This window comes from Erithacus rubecula (genome assembly GCF_903797595.1).
Source record: "Erithacus rubecula genome assembly, contig: SUPER_W_unloc_7, whole genome shotgun sequence".
Lineage (NCBI taxonomy): Eukaryota > Metazoa > Chordata > Aves > Passeriformes > Muscicapidae > Erithacus > Erithacus rubecula.
In genome coordinates, this window is record NW_027635497.1 from 122,249 (window position 1) to 148,314 (window position 26,066).

General features: G+C 45.8%; 1 protein-coding gene across 3 annotated transcripts in view; it reads left to right on the plus strand.

Moving 5' to 3' along the window:
• Nucleotides 1-26,066, plus strand: part of LOC306816719 (uncharacterized protein) — an 82,852-nt gene that overhangs the window by 52,377 nt on the left and 4,409 nt on the right. Inside the window, exons 9-10 of one of the 3 annotated variants that reach the window (XR_013777762.1) lie at nucleotides 4,852-5,352; nucleotides 23,644-23,808. Coding sequence is in view for 1 of the 3 variants with exons in the window: in XM_079333152.1 (XP_079189278.1) it covers nucleotides 4,852-5,352 (501 nt within the window). In the remaining 2 variants the exon portion in view is untranslated. The remainder of the gene's footprint in view (nucleotides 1-4,851; nucleotides 5,353-23,643; nucleotides 23,809-26,066) is intronic. The other 2 variants (XR_013777763.1, XM_079333152.1) reach the window with 2 other exon arrangements.

Here is a 26,066-nt window from a genome sequence, read left to right on the forward strand (position 1 = left end):
GGGTCTCATGCTTCCAAATAATCCTTTACCAGAATGTAATCTTCCAGTGTCTTGGTTTGAAAGACAGGTGTCTGCCAAGAAAGGTGAGAACCTCCCTTGGAATGGAAAATATGACCCACTTATCTCTGAATTATTATAACTTTGAAATTAAGGGGCTTTCAGGCAAAGATATGGGAAAAGGAATAACAGCTCTTTATTAGAATGTATATGTATAACAAGGAAAACAAACAACAACAACAATGGCAGCAACAACAAACAAAACCAGAAACCCAGTAACGGCCTTCTCTCGGCTGTCAGGCACCTTCCCCTTTGGTGTAGTTATGGTCACAGCCAGCAGGGATGCTGTTGGCTCCCAGATGGGCAGGGCAGCTGCAGGGGGCGCTGTGGCGTGAGCTCAGCTGCATCTCTCACGTGGTGATGACGGGCATATAGATGGTGAAATGGGCTGCAGCGGGAACCTCAGAGCGATGTCTGGGACAGCAGGGGCTGCCTCACTCGGAGGTAGCAAGCAAAGTGTAACAGAGACTCCGGGGCCGTGCCTGAAACTGTGGGGTGTTCAGGTGTCAGGCTACAGTGTATCAAGTTCTGAATGCAGCAGAGAGCAGCGGGGCTGGGTGAGGGATCACTCCCCTGGGTAGCTCACCAGCCATGGTGTTGCCTTTAAGAGCTGGAACAGAGATCACACAGAGTTAGGGGAAATAAAATGGGTATTTATTGAAAGGCCTGCAAAGGCCACACCCTGGCAGTACAGTGCCACAGCGTGGCCCCTGCCCTGCCTGAGTGGCTCCAAGATGGAAGTAAAAGAGGGCTTGGTCGCATGATTTCCCATTTTTATAGACTTCAGCCCATTTACATATAGGAGTCCACCATCCAATTAATAGTCTCAAATTGTAAGGTGTCCTCCTCCTCTTCTCCTGGCTGGCCTGCCCTCCTCTTCTCACATTGTTTATACTTTTGGTCTGGAGTCTGAAGAAACTGTCCTTGAGTCCATAGCTGGGATCGGACTATTTCGCCTTTATCAGTCTAAAGCACAATGGAAAGCACACCCAAGCAGAACAGAAAACTTGGATCTTAAGGCATCATTTTCCCCCTTTAGAGGCTTGACAAAGCCTCTACTACCTTGTGAAGTCTCTATTCTAAATTTCACTAAGAACAGAAACTTAATAACTGATCAATTTCTTATAATAATAATATAAATGTCTAACATAGGACAAATATCTAATAACAAATACATCCTAATAAACTTAATAATAATAAGCAATTTAGCAAGAAAAATATTTTACATAATCAAATACTATATGATATAAAGAAGAACAGCAATTAAACACAGAGTAGAAACATAGAAGAGAAATTCCCCAAAATACGTCATCATTTACATTTGTCTTTGTTGTCAAAATTGTTCAGGAGCAAAGCCTTTCTTAATCCTGAAGTAATTAATATATCAGGAGAGCATTAGATGTTTATCAAAACATCTTTTCTTTTAGACTTTTGCATCCCAGTCTGCTGCACCAGGCAGCTACAAACTGTTAGAAAATTTTGTATTTAATCTTTTCATTCCAGGCACATAAAAGGAATCACCTAAAATGGGTGATCCCCAATGGGTAATTGAGATGCAGAAAATATGTCCTAATAAATATCCAATGCTCTGCTTGCCACAAGCTGCATCTGCAGCTGAGGTGTCTCCCCTGGGACCCGCTCATGAGACAGAGATCTTCCACCAGACAGCACCCCAGATGGGACCCAGAGCTAGTGCAAACATCAGCAGATTCAGGTGCTCACCTCAAACATACATCCACATCTACAGCACAGAAACATCTTACAAACTGCAGAATCTAATGTTTATCTGATGAGATGAGACACGTCCACTATGTTTGCTCTCATAAAGTTGCTGCAGATAAATACCTCAAACCAGAGTCTGCAGTGCTGCCCTATTTGACAGGCCAGGGGGAGCACTAACAGTACCCCACAAGCCCTGAGTCTCTGTGCATTCCCTCTTAGGCTCATTTTGTTTCAGTGCTGGCCCAGCCCTGCTGTTCTGAGCTCTGTGGCTCTGACCCTTCTCCTACCCCTCCTGCCAGACTGCTCCCAGGAGAGGAGGGGAGGAACAGCCCATAGCACAGGACAGCCTCACTGCAGCTAATTTAGTCTGCCTGGGTGAGTGAAAGGCACAACATCTCTAACAGAGGCTCACTGTCGTTCGTGTACCTGTGGCCTTTGCTCCACCTCCATAAGTTAGAACTCACAATCACGTCTTTCAGAAATTGGCAAATTTCACAGTGATACCTAAAGATTATGGCAGCAACTTATGCAAGAACAGTAAACAATATCTGACTGGTATTCTTTAACCAAGAAATCTAGCCATATATTATAGTACTAAATTTAAATACAAAGTAGAATTATTTAATTACATATTGGGGATTAAGTTCCAAAGTTTGTGGATGAGTTAGCCAGTCAATGTCACCCACCGGGTTCCAGTTGTTACTGTTTTGCTTCTGCTGAGCCCAGACAACTCGAGATCTGGCTTGATACCAGGGAGACTCTAGAAGTAGGGGGCAAAGGAGACCTTGAGACAGGCTTTGATGATGACCCAGCTGGTGACTTACAAGTAGACCCCCGCAGTGGGTAGTGCGGTGGGTGCGGTGAGTGTGGAGCTGCTAACCGGCCAGCGCCAGCAGGCAGTTGCAGCAGCCGTCCAGCAGCACGGAGGGGGACACGGGCCCGCATAGCGCGGGGCAGCCACGACAGTCGCGCACCTGCGGCATGCTGGGGTTGCTGCAGAGCCGCACCCAGCAGCCGCGCAGCTCCGACAGCAGCACGCCCTGCTGGAGCAGCTTTAGCTCTCTGTCTTGGGCGCCGTTTAACCTGTACAGCAGTGGCCCATCTGATTCGCCCTCGGCGAGACCGGGGCCGGACTCAAATTGTAAGGTATTCTCCTCCTCTTCTCCTGGCTGGCCTGCCCTCCTCTTCTCACATTGTTTATACTTTTGGTCTGGAGTCTGAAGAAACTGTCCTTGAGTCCATAGCTGGGAATTGGACTATTTCGCCTTTATCAGTCTAAAGCACAACGGAAAGCACACCCAAGCAGAACAGAAAACTTGGATCTTAAGGCATCAATGGCTGGTCCCTGGGTCAGGTTTTGCAGAGGGAGAGGTAGCCCCCAGCAGAGAACAGAGTGGTCCTGGGTCCCAGAGCAGCGCGCACTGGCTCTGGGCTCCCAAACAGCAGAGGAGCAGAGAATCAAGCCAGTAAGCTCCAATCACAGTGCCAAAGGGAAAGGGGAAAAAAAAGCCAAACAGCAACTGTATCTCTCCTCAGAGAGAGGCCACCACGTGGCAATGGAGACCAAATCGCCCCACCGGAAGAGGAAGCAACCACCCCTCGTCCCCAACTCTCGCAGGAAATCCTGGGCTGGTTCTCACCCATCACAATACTCCTGGAGCTGGAGGGATGGGGGGGGGAGGGGGGGGGGCGGCGACAGCGACCACCCCAGATGCAAAACAAAAGACAAAACCAAAAATGGATATGGGATAAAAAGAACCATCCCCAAGACATCCAGCCAAAGCTGTGATATAATTGTGTGTACTTTTGGACTCCATAATGTAAAAAATATATAAATCTACTGGAGAACATCCAAAGGAGGGCTATGAAGATCATGAAGGGTTTAGAGGGAAAGCCATACAAGGACCAGCTGAGGTCACTTGGCTTGTTCATCCTGGAGGAGACTGAGGGAAGACTTCATCATGATCTGCAGTTTGCTCACAAAGCGGAGGGGCAAGCACTGATCTTTTCTCTCTGGTAACCAGTGACAGGACCCAAGGGAACAGCATGAAGCTTTGTCAGGGGAGGTTTAGGTTTGATATTAGGAAAAGGTTCTTCACCCAGAGGGTGGTTGGGCACTGGAACAGGTTCCCCAGAGAAGTGGTCACAGCACCAAGCCTGACAGAGTTCAAGAAGCATTTGGACAATGCGCTCAGGCACATGGTGTGATTCTTGGGGATGGTGCTGTGCAGGGCAAGGAGCTGGATTTTGATAATCCTTGTGGATCTCTTCCAACACAGTATACTCCATAATTCTATGATTAAATTTTATTTGGCTTGTCTACTAAAACATCCAGTGGATTTTTTCTCACTTTTTATGAACATGTATAATTCTCCCTATCACGAAGAAGCTGGCTTGTTCTGTTACCTTGCTTCTGTTTTTATGGTCTTACTGATTTTTCAATGATTTTCAAATTCATAATGGCATTACAGATAGTCAAATTGTCTTGGTTGAATTTTTTACCTTACATTTACCTTTTGAGGGAATGTGGTAAAATTTTATCCCAGTTTTTTTTTGTTTCTGTGTATTAATTGATGTTGGATTTCCAAGCAGTTAAAAGATATTGTGAGAGAACACAGTAGAAGAGAGACTTCAGTCCAGTCAGCTGTCATTATTCACATGGAGTTGGTTAATCTGCAGTCCATTTTACATGTACACATATTTAGTAAAGAATGGATTTACAAATTGTAGTTTGTCTCACTCCTGATAAAATGTAGAAAATTTATGTATATATGGTAACATAGCTGTGAGGGAAAAGGACATATTATTTCAAAGTGCAATGATGTCACTTTGATGATCACAGTTTGATTTTATTTTTTCTCCCTCTTCCACAATCTGGTTTCCAAACTTTTCCTATCTGTATAGCCTCTCCCACATGGTGAACAGGGGTGACAAATCAAAACTCTGAATAATTACTATTTTTCAACAGAAACATATATTTTGTCTTGAACAATTAATGTATGCTAAAGAGTTACTTTTAATTTTTATTGGAAAGTTCAAATTATTAATGGATTTGTGTTTGGCTTTTCACAGGGACAAGAAAAGAGATAATGAAAAGGTCAAGGAAAAAGAAAAGGCCAAGGAAAAGGAGAGAGACCAAGACAAAGAGAAGGAGAGAAACTGGAACAGAGACAAAGAAAAGGAAAGAGAGCGAGATAAAGAGAGAAATAGGGATAAGGACAAGGATAAGGACCAGGAGAGAGAGAAAGAGCAGCATAAAGATCGAGAGAGAGTTAGAGACAAGGATAGGGATAGAGACAGGGAAAAGAAAAAAGAGAAGGGAAAAGACAGAGAAGCGGTAGACCAGAACAAGGAAAAAGATGATATTACGAAAGAGGGGGAGATGGAGAGAGAGATGATTAAGGAGGGAGATAAGGACAGAGGGGAAAAAGAGGACAAAGAAAAGGAGAAAGATGAGAAGAAAGAGAAGAAGGAGCAAGAAAAAGAGAGAGATGATAAAAAAAAGAAAGAGAAGATATCCAGAACACCCCCAAGAAGCTATAGCTCTTCAAGAAGATCTCGTAGCTCCAGCAGGTTTGTTTAGAATTTTTTAATGCTGTTTTGGACTTGTCAGTACAGTGACGCACCATGTAAAATGCACATCTTAATTTTTATGTATCGGTATCATCATGCCACTTACCAATTCAATTTGTATTCTTTCTGTTTTTTAGATTTCCCTATAAAATAAAATTATTACAAAGAGCTCTATATGATGCTTGATGGAAAATATTTTCTTGTTGGGCAACTGATACTTGCCTTTTACATAACTATTTAGTACAGTCCTTGAGGACAGTAAGTAGATGGTTCTTATGCCATTTCACTGTGTTGGAGCCATCCAAAAGTTACAATAGAGGGACATTAAACACCATCTTTGTCCTAACGAAAGTTTGAGTCACTGGTACATAGTTTCTTCATTACTTACATACTGTACAGTGTTGGTCTGTAATGAAATTTGTTGGATTTATGAACAGTTGGGTGGTAGTATTTGCCACTTGGCCACCTTAAGGATGGCAAGCAATGAGTTTTCTTGGCTGTATGGCTGAAGAGCAGGAAGCAAGCATGTAATTTTGCTGACTAACTATTCAGAAAGTGAATTTATCTCACTTGAAAAATAAGGATACCTTGTTTAGTTGATTAAATGTCCAGATATAAGCAAAAATTAACACTTCTTAACCATGCTGATAGTAAACAGGAAAGCAGTGGTTAATACAGCTGTTGTTTTTGCCTGTGAGGGAGGGTAAACTGGGTGGAAGTGTGGGTAAATTCAGTCTAGCAAAAGGAAATTGTGTGATTGATTATAAGATCTGTAACTGGAAGTAACTCAAGCATATTCAAACGCATAGCAGCTAACTTAAGTTCAGAAGCTTTCCAAATACCTCAGCAATTATGGAGTTCAGTAATACCATGTGACAAATTTAGATAGAAAATTTTATCTGTTGCCTTGAGAGAATGAAATGCTGGATGAATTGGGAAAAGTTCTACATATCACTTCCCTGGACAAAAACAAATTTTTCATAGCCCTCAAAATTCAGGAGTTTATGGTTCATATAATGCAGAAAAAGCTGTAATGGTTTCTGAACATTCTGTTTGGGTTATATGAAATGTCCATGCTATTCTGGAGCTTTATGGGCAAAGTATTGTGGCTTCTTTAAACATACACAGCTTCTTATTTTAATGAATTGTTAACATTATTTCATGGGTTGAATACTTGCATAGAGTAGAGGTAATTCTGTTAGCTTTGAAAACAACAATTTCTGCATGTACGTATCAAGAGTCTTGAATTAGATAATTAATTGTGCTGGATTGACCTAGGTTGAATGCCAGGTGCTCACTAAGCAACTATTGCTCCTTCTCCTGAGCTGGATGGGGAGAAAAATACCATGAGTTGAGATAAGAAAGGGGAGAGATCACTCACCAATTACAATTATGGGTGTGGTGGGTTGACCTTGGCTGGATACCATGTACCTACCAAGGTGCTCTGTCACTCCCCTTTCTCAGCTGGACAGAGGAGAGAGAATAAGATGGAAAACAACTCATACATTGAGACAAGGCAGTTTACTAACGCAAAAGTGAAAGTTTTTGTGTGTACAAGGAAAGAGAAAAAAAAAAAAAATTATTCTCTACTTCCCATCCAGCCGCTTCCTGGGAAGCAGGGCACATGTAGCGGTTGCTCTGGAAGGCTGTCGTGAAAAGGGGAGATTTCCTCAACCTTTAGTGTAGGGAGGCTTAGTATTTAATTTGTCTGTAAGCGCCCCAGGAAAGCTGAGACCCCAGTGCCCAACTAGTCTGTCAGCATCCTCTTAGGGGGGACCCTTCACTAAACAGTCCAACTGGATTGGAGGGTGACTCAATTGTCTTAGCCAGGGAAACACACCAACAGCATAAGGGAGACCCCTCAGCAGGTCTCCCCTTTTATTTGAGTATGTTACCCACTGCCAGTGCCTGTGAAGGACTCACACTAACAGTTTATGGAATAGCACTCTTCATTAATATAAAATTGTGATAGGTTAAGGTTCAAGGATTATCAGTGATAGTCTCTGACGGCAAAAACATATTCAAAGCAATACACAGACAAACTCTCATCCCCTATGTTATAGATAAAAATGAGATCAAGCAGAATTAAATATGATCAAAATAAGCGTTATTTATTTTGTGACCGAAATACGGTCCTCGATAGCTACAATCAAAAAGGGGCAGCGCTGAGCCCGGGATCGGCGCTGGGTGAACACGCTATGATCCGAACTCTACCGCTCCAGATGCCCCAATGTTCACAAAAGCACCTTGGTCAGCCCAATTTTTATACAGTTTTTCCTTGCCCGCAGCAGAGGTCTTTGTCTCCTTTCATCGTTCCGCATATTCATGTGGTTTTACTGATTAGAGTAAAATTCTGTTGCTTCGCTTTTAAAGATACAGTCAAAAAAATATAGAGCACATGCCCAGTGAAGTGTGGTCGTACCTTGGAGGTGGGTAGCTGTGGCATGGAAGTATGCATTAATATTACAATTAGGCTATAATGAAGCAAGCTCATCTGAGGAGAGCAATTTCAACACAGTTGATGGCTCAGCAGCAGGACATCTTTTCCTATCGCCCCTCGTTGACTGGTGCAATTTGGTTTATCAGTTGCAAAGTACCATTGAGTTCCCCTCCCTGTAAGGATTTCAACAGTCTGGTTCCACCCTGTTCCACTCTCCTTTACATTGCCTTTAGCAGGTGCTATGGTTGCAGATTGTGAGTGTGGGGAACTATCGTAGCATAGTGATTTCAAGCATGCCAACTGCATTCTATCCAGGGAGCGGCAACTGTATTTTAGCCTATAATTTCCATACTGTTTATAGCTTCTTTCAGAATGTGAATATAACTTGTCAGTTTCCTCTAATTTTATCCCCAACCATCTTTCCACAAAGGCAAACACTATAAATAAGGAATGTTCCCCCTTCTTCCCCATTGTCTTAGCTTTTATATCTGAGCTGACATAATATGATATGGAATATATCTTTGGTCAATTCAGGTCAGCTGTCCTAGTTGTGTTCCCTCTGTCATGGTTTAGGAATGGTATTTCCCAATTTAGTGTTTCCACTGAAAAACTCCAAACCGCATGCTGCTTCCTCACTCTCCCATCCCCCTCTGTCCTACAGGGGCGTGAGAGAAGAACTGAAGGCACAAAAAACAAAGATCATGTGATGAGATAAGAACAGTTTACTGGAAACAGCAATGAGATAAGGAAACTAACAGTAACAGCAACAATACTAATAATGTATAAGAAATAGGCAAATGACAATTACCATGGAGCCCAGTTTCCCCCCACCCTGGTAATGAGGTGGTATAAACTAAGCACCCCTCCTGGCTACTGCAAAAATTAACCCTATCCTGGCTGAAACCAGGACATTATCCACCCCTTAATCTATACCATATATTCATGCCCAAATCCTACACCTTCTAACTATATACATACATATATATAAATATACACAAGCACAAATATAATTTCTATAGTCAATGGCCATTCCTCCAAGATGTCTGTTGAGTTCATTTAGTCCATGACTGTGGATTCTATCCATTCTGGATGTCTTCCAGGGCAGGAGGGCTGGTGTGCTGTTGGCTGATCACAAGTTGCATCGGGAACTCATGACTGGTGTACATGGAGCAGTCCATCCTCATTGTCCTTGGTAGTTATAGCATACAGTGGCAGTTTCATTCAGCAACCAGTATTATACAATTCAACATTAGACTGTTTTCATCCAAAAATCAAATCCCCTTGAAGTACACGTGTTTCTCCATCCCTCTGCATTACACACAAGGTACACCCAGATCATTGAGCAAAAACAATCCCATGCATGGGTTTGCCTTTGCTTGAGGCAGGACTAATACAAACTGTCTTCTCTAACACATTCCTCATATGCATCACAGGGACTTGAACCCCTTCTACAGCATGTGGAGGTTTTGATTGGGCAGGGCCAGCTTGACTTGTAGAGCCTGGGGTGTTAACTAACCAGGTGGCCTTCCCTAGATGTAGATCTGTCCTGGTTTGAAGGACAGGTGTCTGCCAATAAAGGCAGAAGCTCCTCTTTGAAATAGAGAATTTAAGTCCACTCCCTTTAAGTATTATAATTGTTTGAATCAAGGACTCAAAGATAAGGGGGTAGGAGTAACAGCTCTTTTACTAATATATATTTAACTGTACAAGCACAACCAACAGCAGTTATTAAAATTACCAACAAAACAGAACAGATAACTCAGTTCCAGTCTTTCTTTAGTTGCAGACAAACTCTCTCTGCGCTCAGTCCCAGTGGTGTAACACGTGGCAGAAGGCGCAGAGCCGTTGTGCTGAGGCGGAAAGGCAGCGCTGGGTGGCTGCGGCCGCGCTGTGTCTCGCGTGGGAGCAGGCTCCTCCCTCACCGTTTGTGTCCAGGTGATTAGCTGTGTCCTCAGAGGTAGGAGGATGGAGCGGGGGAGATGCAGGGCAGTTGACCACAGAGCGTCTCGTCTGACTCCCCTCTGTTCCGGCTGCGTGTGCTATAACCGGGGGAAGAGGGGGGGGGGGGGTTGGTCCTCCTCTTCCCAGCATTAGTGCCCCCCCCCCCCCCCCCCCCCCCCCCGCCCCACGGAAGCCAGCCCCCACCTACCCCTTTGTCTAGAGTCTCAAAAGGGCATGGGTGTAACCCGGCAGGCGCCATTAGCATACTAATGGGAAAAATTCTTTAAACTGGAACAAAAAACCCAGCCCCAAACATTATCCACCCCGAATTTTTCCCATGCCAACATGCTACAGCAAATTAAAACTTTTAAATCATATACATACATGCAGTTGCAGGCACAGTATCATAGATAGTTCACCCTAGAACAAGGTCTCCTTGGGGTATTCATTGGTTCTCTCCATCCTTTTGCATCACCCACCAAGTGCAACCTGGTCCTTGAGCGAAAACCACCCCATGAACAGGATTGTCTTTGCTGGAGGCAGAGTTCACCCAAACAGTTTTTCCTAAAATACCTCTCAAGTTTACTACTGGAACCTTACCTCTTTCTGGTGTTCCCAAGGGTTCAGATTGGCCAGGGCCTGCTCGGTTAGTGGAACCTCGGGTATTCACTAACCATGTAGCCTTTGGTAGATTGATCTCCCAGTTCTTGAAAGTCCCCCCACCAAGTGCCTTTAAGGTGGTTTTAAGCAGGCCATTGCAGCGCTCAACTTTCCCAGCTGCTGGTGCATGGTAGGGAATATGGTACACCCACTCGATGCCATGTTCTTTAGCCCAGGTGTTTATAAGGCTATTTTTTAAATGGGTCCTGTAGTCTGACTGAATTCTCCCAGGGGTATCATGCCTCCAGAGGACTTGCTTATCCAGGCCCAGGATGGTGTTCTGAGCAGTAGCGTGAGGCACAGGGTAGGTCTCCATCCAGTGGTGGCTTCCACCATGGTCAGCACGTAGCGCTTGCTTTGGCGGGTCTGAGGCAGTGTGATATAGTTAATCTGCCAGGCCTCTCTTTACTTATATTTGGACCATCACCCCCCATACTAGAGGGGCTTCACTGGCTTGGCTTGACTGATGGCAGCGCACGGCTCACAGTCATGGATAACCTGAGAAATAGTGTTCATGGTTAAATCAACCCGTCGGTCTCTTGCCCACTTATATGTGGCATCTCTGCCCTGATGGCCTGAGGCATCATGGGCCCATTGAGCCAGGAACAATTCTCCCTTGTGTTCCAAATCTAAGTCTGTCTTTGACACCTCTATCTGTGCAGCCTGATATACCTGCTCATTGTGCAGGTGTTCATCATGAGCCTGACTCTTGGGAACATGGGCATCCACATGACGGACTTTCACGGGTAGCTTCTCTACCCGAGTGGCAATGTCTTTCCACTCATCAGCAGCCCAGATTGGTTTTCCTCTACATTGCCAGTCAGCCTTTTTCCACCTTTCCAGCCAACCCCACAGAGCATTGGCTACCATCCACGAATCAGTGTAAAGGTAGAGCTTTGGCCATTTCTCTCTCTCAGCAATGTCCAAGGCCAGCTGAACAGCTTTCAGTTCAGCAAGGTGACTCGATCCACCTTCTCCTTTGGTAGCTTGTGCAACCTGTCGTGTGGGGCTCCATACGGCTGCTTTCCACTTCCGGTTCATCCCCACAATGCTGCAGGAACCGTCGGTGAAAAGGGCGTAGCGTGTTTCATCTGCTGGCAGCTGGTTGTACGGTGGAGCTTCTTCAGCTCGGGTCACATGCTTCTGCTCGTCTTCATCAGCGAGACCAAAATCTTCACCTTCTGGCCAGTTTGTAATTATCTCCAAAATCCTAGGGCGATTCGGGTTGTCAATACGGGCACGCTGCGTGATGAGGGCAATCCACTTCCTCCATGTGGTGTCAGTGGCGTGGTGGGTAGAGGGAACCTTTCCTTTGAACATCCACCCCAGCACTGGCAGTTGGGGTGCCAGGAGAAGCTGCACTTCCGTGTCAATCACCTCTGAGGCAGCTTGAACTCCTTCACAGGCAGCCAGGATTTCCTTCTCTGTGGGAGTGTAATTGGCTTCAGATCCTTTGTAGCTTCTGCTCCAGAATCCCAGGGGTCGGCCTCAGGTCTCACCAGGCACCTTCTGCCAAAGGCTCCAGGACAGACCATGGTTCCCAGCTGCAGAGTAGAGCACATTCTTTACATCTGGTCCTGTCCTGATTGGGCCCAGGGCTACTGCATAAGCGATCTCCTGTTTGATTTGGGCAAAGGCTTGCTGTTGTTTGGGGCCTTAGTGGAAATCATTCTTCTTGCGAGTGACCAGGTAGAGAGGGCTCACAATCTGGATGTATTCAGGGATGTGCATTCTCCAAAAGCCTATGGCATCTAGGAAAGCTGTGTTTCCTTCTTGCTTGTTGGTGGAGACATTGCAGTGACCTTAGAGATAATTTCCGTGGGGATCTGGCACCATCCATCTTACCACTTGACTCCCAGGAAATGGATCTCTCGGGCAGGTCCTTTGACTTTGCTCTTTTTCATGGCAAAAACAGCTCCCAGCAAAATCTGGATGATCTTCTCAAATACCTCCATTGCCATGTTCCCCCACACAATGATGTCATCGATGTACTGCAAATGTTCTGGAGCCTCACCCTTTTCCAGAGCAGCCTGGATCAGTCCTTGGCAGATGGTGGGGCTGTGTTTGCACCCCTGGGGCAGTCAGTACCAGGTGTCCTGCACGCCCCTCCAGGTGAAAGCAAACTGAAGCCTGCACACTGCTGCCAAAGGAATGGAGAAGAATGCATTGGCAATGTCAATGGTGGCATACCACCGTGCTGCCTTGGACTCCAGCTCGTACTGGAGCTCCAGCATGTCTGGCACCGCAGCGCTCAGTGGTGGAGTCACTTCATTCAATGCACGATAGTCCACAGTCAGTCTCCATTCTCCATCAGACTTGCACACAGGCCAGATGGGACTGTTGAAGGGTGAGTGGGTTTTTCTGACCACCCCTTGGCTCTCCAGCTCACGGATCATCATGCGGATGGGGATCACAGCATCTCGATTTTTCCGGTACTGCCAGCGGTGCACTGTCATGGTGGCAATTGGTACCTGTTGCTCTGTCACTGTCAGAAGTCCTACTGCAGATGGGTTTTCTGACAGTCCAGGCAAGGTGTTCAACTGCTTAATGCTCTCTGCAGTAGCTATTCCAAAAGCCCACCTGAGTCCCTTTGGGTCTTTGTTGCAGCCGTTCCTGAAGAAGACCATCCCTAGAATGCGCGGTGCCCCTGGGCCAGTTACAATTGGATGTTTCTGTCACCCCTTTTCTGTCAGGCTAATCTCAGCTTCCAGCAAAGTGAATTTCTGTGATCCCCCCCGTCACCCCAACAATGGAAACAGGTACCTTCCCCACATGTTCTGATGTTATGAGGGTGCATTGGGAACCAGTATCAACTAGCACTTTATGTTTCTGTGGCTTTGATGTGTCAGGCCATCGCACCCACACTATCCAATAGAACCTGTCATCCCATGCCTCTCCCTGGCTAGAGGCAGAGCCCCTCTAGCCCTGGTTATTATTTCTTTCCTGGGCATACATAGTGGAGGTTCCTTCCAGGGGATCTGACAGATCATCCTCCTTGCTGTAATACCCTGCACCTTGCCTGTTGGAGGTTGAGGCTACCTTCATTTTAGTGTGGTTCCCTCGGTTAGCATTTCCCTCCCTGATCTGACGTACCTGTGCTGCCAGGACAGAAGTGGGTTTCCCATGCCATTTTCCCAGGTCTTCCCCATGGTCTCGCAGGAAGAACCACAGGTCAGCACATGGGGTGTACCCTCTCTCCCTAACTGGGGGGCGTTGGGTTCTAGATTTGTGGCCTGTGACTCGTACTGATGCCGCACTGATCTTCCCTATCTCCTCCTGTATCTCCTCCCTCATCTCCTCCCTTGTATACCTCATCCTATCTTGGTCCTCTTGGAGGTCCCTAGCCACAGCAGAGACATTGGCTTGCATTGGGCCATTCATCATGCTCTCAAAATTTCCGAGTTTGTTGGCAACAGAACACACTGTCTCTGGGTGGTTATCAGCATTAATCATTGCTATGAAGGTGATATATTGAGATGAAGCCAAGGTTGCCAAATTCTACAACATCTGCCCTGTGCACCTTATCTTGTCAGAGTCATTGTCATGCTGTCCATCCCTCCCCCAGAGTACCTCCAATACTGCCGCTTCTCTCAGCTGCTGGATCCCTTCCTCAAGGGTCTCCCAGCGGATTCTACGGTGGTGCTCCTGCATTCTCTCTCTGTGGACAAACCTCTCTCTCACACTCATTGAAAGCCAGTCCCAGAGGGAAAGGAGGCCTTGCTCCCTTACAAATATCTGGTCCACACCTGAATCCTGGGCCAAGGATCTCAAATTCCTGGCCTGAGTTCCATCCAGTTGTACACCTGTTCCAGTAAGGTCCCAGACCCAGAGTAACCAAATTGTAATAGGCTCACGGCCCCGCTGTGCAATGTCTTTATGCAGATTATGGAGACTATCGTATGAGAAGTACTCCGTGACGATCTCAACCTCTGGCTCCCTTTCTGGTTGTGAGGGCCCTCCTTGCTGATCCCCATTATCTAGGTGCCTCATTTTAATTTTAGATTTTCTAGTTTCCACAGGGGCAACTGCTGCTGTCTGTGGCCACCCCTGTGATCCAGCTGGAACCACTTTAGGGCAGGGGGAGTGTTTCTCACCAGCTGGGGAAAAGTGCTCCTTCAACATCTGGCCTATCTCCTTCACTAGAACCCCCACCCACTCCGGGTGGTTCATTTCTGTGGTGGGCTGTGGGGCAGCATCAGGCTCTGGGGCAGAATTCCTAGTCTGTTGGGCAGGGGTAGGCTCTGGGGCAACATCCCTTGTATCTGGGGCAGGTTCTGGGGCAACATCCCTAGTCCCTGGGGCAGAGGCAGGTTCTAGGACTGCATCTCTTTCCTTGGGTAGGTATCAGAGTTGTTATCCAAGCCAATATTCCCTTGTGTCCTGGTTTGAAAGGACAGGTGTCTGCCAGTAAAGGCAGAAGTTTCCCTTTGAAATAGAGACTTTAGTTCCACTCCCCCCAAGTATTATAATTGTTTGAATCAAGGACTCTGAGGCAGAGATAAGGGGGTAGGAATAACAGCTCTTTTACTAGTATATCTAACCGTACAAGCAGAAAACAACAGCAGTTGTTAAAATTGCTAACAGAACAGAATAGATAACTGTGTTTCAGTCCCTTCTTTAGATGCAAGCACGCTGTCTCTGTGCTTAGTCCCAGTCCTGCAACTGCAGAGGGCAGGTGGGAGCGGAGGTGGGAGGGGGCGGCAGCGGCCACGCCGGTCTCGGGTGGGAACGGGCTGGAGCAGCGGCTCCTCGCTCACCGTGTGTGTCCGGGTGATCAGCTATGTCCGCAGAGGCAGGAGGCTGGAATGGGGCAGATGCAGGGCAGGTGATCGCAGAGGGTCTTTCTCTCCTGTGTTCGGCCGCGTGGGCTGAAGATCCGGGCGTCCTCCTCCCCGCTCGCCGGAAACACAAGTCCCCTCTCGGAAGCCTGAGAGGCCGCTCTGAGAGCTGCTGCAACTAACCCCTTTTGTCTAGAGTCATCAGAGATCCTGGGTGTAACCCAGCCAGCTCCATTGGCATGATAATGGGAAAAATTCTTTCAATTGACACAGTAATAGAAAAACACTCAACACCCAACACCTTGTTTCTGAAAGCTAAGTATAACAGGCCTATCAGCAACACTAGCCACTGTATATTAAGATTAGCAATTAAAGCAGATCTGAAATCCTTGATAACTGGTGGGGTAGCCTCAAAAAACAGGGTGATGAGTTGGGAGAAAATTTCCCTTACATTCATTACCTCACAGTACCATTATTGAAATAACCCCAGAAACACACAGTTAGAGTACGATAGCTCTGGATTCATGTGGCCACTTCCTAGAAATAAATAAAACACCATGAATTCCTGACATAATCAAGTCACCAAATGAAACAGATAGTAGCTACAATAAGTTTGGTGAGGGGCCCCATATTTAAATAAGGGCTTGCAAATGGGAGGGAGATATCTGTGACCACATGGAGCCCAAACCAGATTAAACCGGACAATATGTTGCCACTTAATAGAGCTTTTACTCCTGTCTTAACTCCCTCTCAATGCTTTTTGTCCCACGTTTGGGCACCAAAATCTGTCCTGGTTTGAAGGACAGGTGTCTTTTGACAAAGGCAGAAATTTTCCTTTGGAATGGAGACTTTAATTCCACTCCCTCCAAGTATTATTTTTGTTTGAATCAAGGACTCTAAGACAGAGACAAGGGGGTAGGAATAACAGCTCTTTTACTAATATATCTAACCGTACATGTAGAAACAACAGCAGTTATTAATATTACCAACAGAACAGATAACTCAGTTCCAGTCCTTTCTTTAGCTGCAGTGCCGCTATGCCGAGGCGGGAAGCTGCGGCTGCGCTGTGGCTCAGGTGGGAGCAGGCTCCTCACTCACCGTTTGCGTCCTAGTGGTCAGCTGTGTCCTCAGAGATAGTAGGCTGGAGCGGGGGATATGCAGGGCAGTTGACCACAGAGCATCTGCTCTGACTCCCCTGTGTTCCGGCTGCATGTGCTGTAGCCCGGGGGGGGGGATAGGGGGGGGTGGGTTGGTCCTCCTCTTCCCAGCATGAGTGCCTCCCCCCCCCCCCCCCCCCCCCGGAAGCCAGCCCCCACCTACTTTTTTTTCTAGAGTCATCAAAAGAGCATGGGTGTAACCCGGCAGACGCTGTTAGCATGATAATAAGAAAAACTCTTTAAAGTGGAACAAAAAACCCAGCCCCCAACACAATACCAATGTTTGAAGGTCCCACTACCCATTGCTTTCAATGTGGTTTTTAACAGTCCATTGTATGTATAGGGAATATGATACACCCACTCAGTATCATACTCTCTGGCCAAGGTGTCTATGAAGCTATTTTTTAAATGAGCCCCATCATCTGACTCACTTATTTCTGAGGTGCCATGTCACCACAGGACTTGCTTTTCAAGGTCTAAGATAGTGTTCTGGGCAGTGGTGTACTGCAGAGTACCTCTCCAACAATCCAATGGTTGTTTCCACCACAGTAAGCATACAGTGCTTGCCTTGATGGGTCTGTGGGAGTATAATGTAATCCATCTGCTACACCTCCCCATATATATATTTTGACCATTGTCTACCAGGGGCTTTACCTGCTTGACCACAGCTTATGTTTCAGCTGTGGGTAACCTGGGAGATCATGTCCATGGTTAAGTCCACCCCTCAGTCACGAACTCATCTGTATGTTGTATCTCTTCCGTGATGAACTGAGGTGTCATGGACCCACCAAGCCAGAAACAATTCACCTTTATGATACCAGTCCAGATCCACCTGAGATGCTTTAATCTTGGCAGCCTGATCCACCTGTCCATTGTTGCAATGTTCTTCTGTAGCCTGGCTGTTTGGTACATGTGAATTTATATTATGTACTTTTACTGCCAACTCTATCTTGGCAGCACTGTCTTGCCACAATTCTGCAGCTCGGATAGGTTTACTTCCACGCTGACAATTGGTCTTTTTCCATTGATCCAGCCATTCACACAGAACATTTCCTACCATCCACAAGTCAGTGCAGAGGTAGAGTGCTGGCCATTTCTCTTATTCAGTGATATGTAAAGCCAGCTGGACATCTTTCACATCTGCAACCTGACTTGACCCACCATATCCCTCAATAGCTTACACAACTCAATGCATAGGACTCCATGTGGGAGCTTTCCATTTTCAATGTATCCCTGCAATATGGCAGGAACATCATTAAAGACAGTGTATTGCTTTTCATTTTCTGGTAGCTGATTATATGGTGGGGCCTCCTCTGCATGTTTTACCTTCTTTTCTGATGATAATATGAAAGTTTCACCTTTGGGCCAGTTCATGACTTCCAAGATCCCTGGGTGAGTGGGGTTTCCTATTCAACCTCGCTATGTGATCAGAGCAAACCACTTACTCCAGGTAACATCAGTGGCATGATGTGTTGCAGGGACTTTCCTTCTGGGCATCCAGCCGAGCTCTGGCAGTCAGGGTGTTCAGAGAAGCTGCACTTCAGTGCCAATCACTTCTGAAGTAACTCCAATGTTGCAGCAGACCTCTCATTAGGGGTAGAAATGAGCCAAGACACATAGTCTCATTTAGCAATATGAAAAGGGTCCCAGTTTATTATTTAGAGCTCAGCCATCCTGACTGACTACAGCAGGCTCCTACTGTAGGGTCCAACTGCAGACTCTGCCAGCTGGACTATGACTAAAAGTATTTCCTTGCTGCCTCTGACTGCAGGCTCCAACTCCATCAAACCCAGACTGACCTCATAGCAGACCTTTTACTGCAGCAACTCTCTGTTTTGTTTTCTTCTTCTTCTTCTTCCTTTGGGCTCCTCTAGTTTTTAAGGTCCTCTTCCTCCAGGATCCTCCCTGCCTACCCAACCCACCTCTTTCATCACACTTATCTTTATTAGTCACAGCTGCAACCCATTAAGGGCAAGGCTGTTCCTCTTGGTAATTAGTACAACTGTGATTTATCAGGGGCAAGGTTGCTGGTAATCCCTTCTAAACGTACACTCCAACCCCCTTATAAGCTGCCAGTATCTCTTTTACACTTGGAGTGTAGCAGACCTTGGATCTTTTGTGTCCTTGAGTCTTCTTGAGTATTTTTGCTTGAGGCTTCCGGAAAGACCAATCTCCCCAGATGCAGTGTAGATTTCATTTTTCACATCTTGTCCTGTCCTGACTGGCCCAAGGGCTACTGTATGAACAATCTTATGTTTAATTTGTTCAACAGCTTATTGTTGTTCAACACCCAACTTGCCAGAAGGTAGAGAGGGCTTACAGTCTGACCGTATTCTGGAATATGCATTGTCCAAAAATCCACAGTGCCTAGGAAAGCTTGTGTTTCCTTCTTGCTGGTTGGTAGGAACATAGCTGCTATTTTGTTGACCACATCCATTGGAATCTGATGATGTCCATCTTGCCATTTTATTCCTTAAAACTGAATTTCCTGAGCAAGTCCCTTGGCCTTACTCTGCTTTATGGCAAAACTGGACTTCAGCAGAATCTGGAATATTTTCTCCTCTTTCTCAAAAACTTCTGCTGTGTTGCCCCACATGATATCATCAATGTGTTGCAAATGTTCTGGAGCCTCACCCTTTTCCAGTGCAGTCTGGATCAGTCCATGGCAAATGGAAGGGCTGTTTCCACCCCTGGGGCAGTTGATTTCAGGTGTACTGGACACCCTTCCAGGTGAATGCAAACTGTGGCCTGCACTCTGCTGCCAGAGGAATGGAGAAAAATGCATTAATAATGTTGATGGTGGCATACCACCTTGCTGCCTTGGACTCCAGTTCATACTGAAGTTCCAGTATGTCTGGCACGGCAGCACTCAGCAGTGGTGTGACTGTTCAGGCCACAATAGTCTACTCTCAGTCTTCACTCTCCATTGGACTTATGCACTGGCCATAGAGGACTATTAAAGGGTGAGTGAGTCTTGGTGACCACTCCCTGGCTCTCCAGTTCACAAATCATCTCACGGACAGGGGCCATGGAGTCCCGGTTAGTGCGGTATTGCTGATGGTACACTGTTTTGTATAGGGATAAGTACCTGTTGTTCTTCAACCCTCATCAGTCCCACAGCAGAAGGGTCTTATGAGAGCCCAGGCAAAGTATTCAGCTGTTTAATTTTCACTGTCTCCACAGCAGTTACCCCAAAATCGTAGTGATGTCCTTTTGGGTCCTTGAAATACCCTCTCCTCAGGTAATTTGTGTGAGGGATGCACGGGGTCTCTGGACCAGTCACAATGGGGTGTTTTTACCATTTGCTCTGTCAGCCTCACTTCAGCTTCCAGTACAGTCAGCTGTTGGGATCCCCCTGTCACCCCAGAAATAGAGATGGATTCTGCCCCTAAATATCTTGATGGCATCAGGGTCCACTGTGCACCAATGTCAACTAATGCCTTATACTCTTGTGAGTCTGATGTGCCAGGCCATCAGATCCTCACAGTCTAACAGATTCGATTGTCCCTTTCCTCCACCTGGCTGGGGGCAGGGTGCCTCTAGTTCTGGTCATAGTACTTGTTTCGCACTTCTTGGTAAATATGACCTGGAGGTCCCTTCAAGAGTATCAGAAGTAACATCATCCCTTCTATTCTGTCCGAGGACTTGCTCACTGGAAACTGGAGCAACATTTATCCTTGAAGAATTTCCTGCAGTGCTTGTCCTTCCTCTCAACTCACGTACCCATGCTGCTAGGGCAGAGGTGGGTTTTCCATCCCATTACCTCATGTCCTCTCTGTGGTCACACAGGTAAAACCACAGGTTACCTCGTGGTGTGTACCCTCTCTTCTCAAGCAGGGGGTGCTTGCTACCAGTAGCCGACTCTGGTCCATACTGATGGGGCATGGGACATTTCGTCTCTAACTCTCTCAAGTCTTGCAAATCTGTCTGCTGTCTTGGACAGTCTTTCCACAGCTGAGGTACCACAACCACATGAACAGACCAAGCAATATTGTGACCAGTGGCTCCATACCTAATATAACAAATGCTTTTGGATGCCCTGCTTGATTCCCCACAAAATCACAGACTCATTAGGGTTGAAAGGGATCTCTGGAGCTCATCTAGTCCAACCCTCCTGCCAACTCAGGGTGTATTGGATCTGACTGAGATAGAGTTCATTGTTCCTTAGCCCTCACAATGATGTGCTTAGCATTGGTAGCTGGAAATGTGTTGATAACACACCAGTGTTTTAGCTACTGCTGAGCAGTGCTGTCCCTCTAACATTCCTTCCCCCCATCAAGGGGCTGGGAGTGGGCAAGAGCCTGGGAGGGGACACAACCAGGCCAGCTGACCCAAATTAACCAAAGGGATATTACATACCTTATGGCATCAGCTCAGATACAAAAGCTAAGAGAGAGAGGAGGAACGGGTGAGCATTAGTTATTCGTCAGTGTTTGCCTTCTGGAGCAACTGCTACTCATGCTGAAGCCTTGTTTCCCGGGAAGTGTCTGAACATTGCTTGCTGATGGGAAGTAGGGATTTACTTTTCCCTTTGCTTATGTGTGTGCAAATATTCGTTTGTTTTTTTCCTTTGCTTTAGAAAACTGCCTTATCCCAACCTACTAGTTGTTTTCCATCTTATTCTCTCCCCTGTCCCACTGGGGAGTGATAGAGCAACTTACTGGACACCTGGCACCCAGACAAGGTCAAACCACTAAAGTCCTTTTGGTGCCCAAATGTGGGATAAAATACAGGCAGTTATACATATATGTATTGCATGCTATAGTAAATGGTAAATAGTATTTATCAAGTAGCAAGCTCCTATGTGGGACAGTGTTTGTCAGCTGCACTACTTATCACTTTGTTTTGCTGAGTTTGGGAACATGTTAAGAGAAACAATGATGATAAGTGAATACAGCTCCTTCTCCCTGCCCAGGGTGGATATGAATGGTTTTATACTGCAGACTTCTATGGTCTTTGCTCATCCTTATGTAAGCTTTTTAATACTATTAATAATATTAGCTAATACTGTTGGTATGCTATGGAATTCATGCAATCTGTCATCATCTTGGTGTAAGATTAAACAACCTTTAGGTGAGGAGCTATTGAAATCTGCCCTGAGGCATCCAGTTCCTGGGTGGCAGGCTTCGTGGAAAAAATTTGGGCAGGTTCCTAGGGTAGTTATCACCTCCCATTGCCTGGGACTTTACACCCAAACAGGTAAACAACACTAATAAACTTACCTGTCAACTGATAGAAGGGTGCCTTGTTTACCCCCACGAAAATCATCAGCTTCTTGCCCTGTACTAGAGCCCGGCCTGTGCCCACCGAGCCACTGTTCAGTAGTCTCACAGGACTATAGTTGAGGCAGGAATCCAAACTGCATTTGAGGACAATATGGCTGAGACAGGAACTCAAATCACAGCAACTACAGTAATTGCCCCAGCAGTGAAAACAAAAAAATGGACATGGCAAGTTGCACGTCCATACTGCTGATTAGTAAGGGAAGAAGAAGAAGAGAAAGTAACAGTAGGAAAGGAGGGATTAGATCAAGAGGAAGGCCCTTCAACAAATAAATTTAAAGGAGTGAGGCAAATCAAATGGGAAACTGAAGTTACTTGGTCCCTGACCTCATCAGAACTTCGAGACTTGCGAAAAGATTACAGCTGCCAGCAAGGTGAGCAGATTTCTGCCTGGCTGCTTCGGTGCTGGGATAATGGGGCCAACAGTCAGCAGTTAGAACATCGTGAAGCTCCCAGCTCCACAGCTGGGATCCCTTGCTAAAGATCAGGAAATTTAAAGAGGAATTGGAAAGGAAGTAGCAATTTGCAGCCTTTGGAAATGGCTTGTCTCAAGCGTGAGGGCAAGATATCTATTTAAGGAAGATCTTGTGAACTCCCCAGGGAAGTGGACCACTACAGACAAAGGTACTTAAGAGAAGTAGCAGTGCTGGAAATCATCTATAGTAATCTAAAAAGTGCCAGAGTCCCTAAAGATCCAGAGGATGTCCCTTGCACAATGGCCATATGGAGGAAGGTGGTTCAAAGCCCCCCTGCATCATATTCCATCAGCTTGGTATCATTGTATTATCCACAAATGGATACACCAGCTGTAGAGATGGCATCCTCCTGGCTCTGAAATGTAGAAGAAACTCTGGGTACTTCTTTATCCCTACAAACCAGCATCCCAGCTTTTAGGGGCAGCCCAAGAGATCGGTTCTCTCCTGCTGTGATCAGAGGGAAGTCCCAAGCTCAGGCCATGTGGCGAACTTTGGTTCTTTCTGCATGATCAGAGGGAGGGCATGAGGAAATGGGAAGGTGAACCCACCTTTAAGCTGGGAGGACGTTTCTGTGAACTGAGAGGGAAGAGAACTGTTAAGAAAGGGTCATCCAAAATGACTCTGTGTAGTTGCTGCAGAGAAACAAGAAGGCAATCAGTAATCTCCCAGACATAAAAGATCTGAAAACACTTCCTTTAACCCTGGTGAGGACACTTTTGATCTGGCATCCCAAAAGTCAGACAGTGAATACTCTGACCAGGAACAGGAACAGAGGGTCCCTGCCTTCAGCCAGGAGGAGGAAAAGGATGACTGGATATACTGGACTGTGTGTATTTGATGGCCTGGCACATCAGATCCACAGAAGTATAAATCTTTAGTAGATACTGGTGCACAGTGCACACTGATGCCATCAAGGCACAGGAGTGTGGAATCCATCTGCATCTCTGGAGTGACACAGGGGGGGCAGGAGTTGTCTGTATTAGAGGCTGAGGTGAGCTTAACAGGGGACAGATGGGAAAAGCCCACCATTTTAACTGGCCCTGAGGTGCCTTGTATCTTTGGCATCGACTTCCTCAGGAGATGATCCTGATCAATGATCCAAAAGGGTATTGATGGGCTTTTGGTGTAGCTACTGTGAATACAGAAAAGATCAAAGTTAACCACCCTGCCTGGCCTCTCAGAAGATCCATCCCTTCATCGTGGGATTGCTGCAGGATAAAGATCAGCAAATACCAATTGCTACCAGGACAGTGCATCGGTGGCAATAGCGCACCAACTGAGACTCTGTAACTCCCATCCATTAACTAATTCGTCAACTGGAGAGCCAAGGAATGATCAGCAGGACTCACTCACCCGTTAACAGATCCATATGCCAGTGTGAAAGTCTAATGGGAAATGGAGGCTGACGGTAGACTATTGTGGCCTGAATGAAGTCACACCACCTCTGAGTGCTGCTGTACCAGACATGTTGGAACTTCAGTATGAGCTGGAATCAAAAGCAGCCAAATGGTGCCACAACTGATATCACTAATGTGTTTTTCTCAATCTCTCTGGCAGCAGAATGCAGGCCACAGTTTGCTTTCACTTGGAGGGGCATCCAATACACCTGGAACCAACTGCCCCAGGGGTGGAAACACAGCCCCACACAATCTGCTGTGGATTGATCTAGACTGCACTGGAACACAGAGTCACCTAGAACAGGTTACACACAAATGTGTCCAGGTGAGTTTTGAATGTCTCCTGAGAGGGAGAATCCACAACCTTTCTGGGCAGCCTGTTCCAGTGCTCTTCCACCCACAATATAAAGAAGTTTTTCCTCATGTTGAGATGAAACTTCTTGTGTTTTAGTTTATGGCCATTGCTCCTGGTTCTGTCACTGGGCTCCACTGAAGAGTCTGTCACCATTCTCTTGTCACCTGCCTTGGATATATTTATATGTAACAATGATATCCTCTCTGAGTCTTCTTTCTCTAGACTAAAGAGGCCCAGCTTCCAGTGTCTCCTCATAAGAGAGATGCTCCAGATCCCCCCATCATCTTAGTGTCCGTCCATGGGACCATCTCCAGTAACTCCTTTTCTTTCTTGTACTGAGGATACAGCACTCCAGATATGTCCTCAGTAGGGCTGAATAGAGGGGAAGGATCACCTCTCTCGACCTGCTGACCACACTCTTCCCAATGCACCCCAGCATACCGTTGGCCCTCCTGGCCACAAGGGCATGCTGCTGGATCATGGTCAACTTGTCATCTATCAAGACTTTCAGGTCCTTCTCCACAGAGCTGCTCTCTAGTAGGTCAGCCCCAGCCTGTACCGGTCCTTGGGGCTATTCCTCCCCAGGTGCAAGACCCTACACTTACCCTTGTTGAACCTCATTAGGCTTCTGTCTACCCAACTTTCCAGACTATCAAAGTCCTGATGAATGGCAACAGCTTTCAGGTGTATCATCCAGTCCCTCCAGTTTTGCATTATCAGCAAACTTACTGAGGGTACATTCTATCCCTTTGTCCAGGTTGTTGATAAGCAAGTTTACTGTGTTTTTTACACACCCCACTCTCATACAGTTTTGTTACTGGATCAATCCCAGGTTTCCCATAGCAGAGTCTCAGACATCTGATTCCTTAAAACAATTTATTCATGGCGCAGTAACACAGAAACAGCTTTTAAGTTGGTGCCTCCAAGGAGGGACCCCGAGCAACCAAATCCCTGGGCTTTTATATCCTTCTAGTCTATCTGCACATTAGTCTGGGGTCTTCCTGTGGAGTCCTCAGCTCCTGCTGTGTCTCTGAGTGTCCGGTCACTTGGCTGGTGCTACAGGTCTCTGTGCCCTTTGTTGTGCAAAAGGTCAGTGCCAGTCCACAGCCTCTTCCTGGGGCTCCCACTATTTCCCACCACCCAGAGTTGAATCTGAAGCTCTCGCTGCAGCTGCACACTGAGCTACCTGCACAGAATGTATTACTCAATACTCAAAAGAATGAAGTAGAAGGGTAGTTATTCCACACTACCACCATTCTTCCAAGTACTAGTCAGAGACAGGTGTTGTGAAATATCTCTGCCTCAAAGCTTCTGTCTGTCTCAAAATTAAAAAAATTCTAGCACTGCTAGACTTGATATTGGTCTAAGGCAAATCTTGGAGTGATTTCTAGTGGACTTTATTTAAATCAGGAGGAAGTTGGCTCCAGTCATTACCCTGTGGAAATTTTCCTTTGAGACAAGAATGCTAGTTTTGTATATGTTTTAGAGTCACGAAATCAGTATCAAAATTCTCAAACTATTTTTCCATAAATTTTTCTGTATTAGTGTTCCTTAAGAGTGTGAATAAAAACAGGTACATAAAAATCTTTTTATAGACAAATATAAGGTAGAGGTAGGAATAGTGTCAGACAAGTTCTTCAACTTAAAATATGAAAAGCAGAAACTGAAAATTAGATTTAATTAATAAACAGTTTATAGTTGTAACACAATTACTAGGGCACTTACTTGGTTGCTCACAGATATGTATGCAGGAAAACAAAATAAAGGGGATGTACTCAATGTAGACCAAGTGGGAGCATTGTCAGAACAATATATTAATTTCCAATGTCCCCCATTTGAAAAAAGGTGATGATAAATGTGAGGATGTTCAAGATGAAGTGCATGTTAAACAGTGAACAGCTGATCAATGATTGTAGGGGTTCTTTCCATGATTTTGAGGCCACTTTATATTTTTGTTTACCAAAAATTTAATCAAACTTAAGAACTTGCTGAAAAAAATAGTTATGAACTTTTGTCCTGTGTAGCACCAGGAGATCAAACTAGATGATACTGTCAGTGTATGAATCCAAATAGTGATACTAGGTATACCTTAATATATGCTTTTGTAATTTATTTAATAACTGTTGTTTTTTTGGCCTTCCTAAATATTGAAGAAAATCAGTGGGAATTGCAAAAGCTGGTACGCATAAGTGTAACTTTTGTGTTGTATCTTAAAATGGCCTGACAAT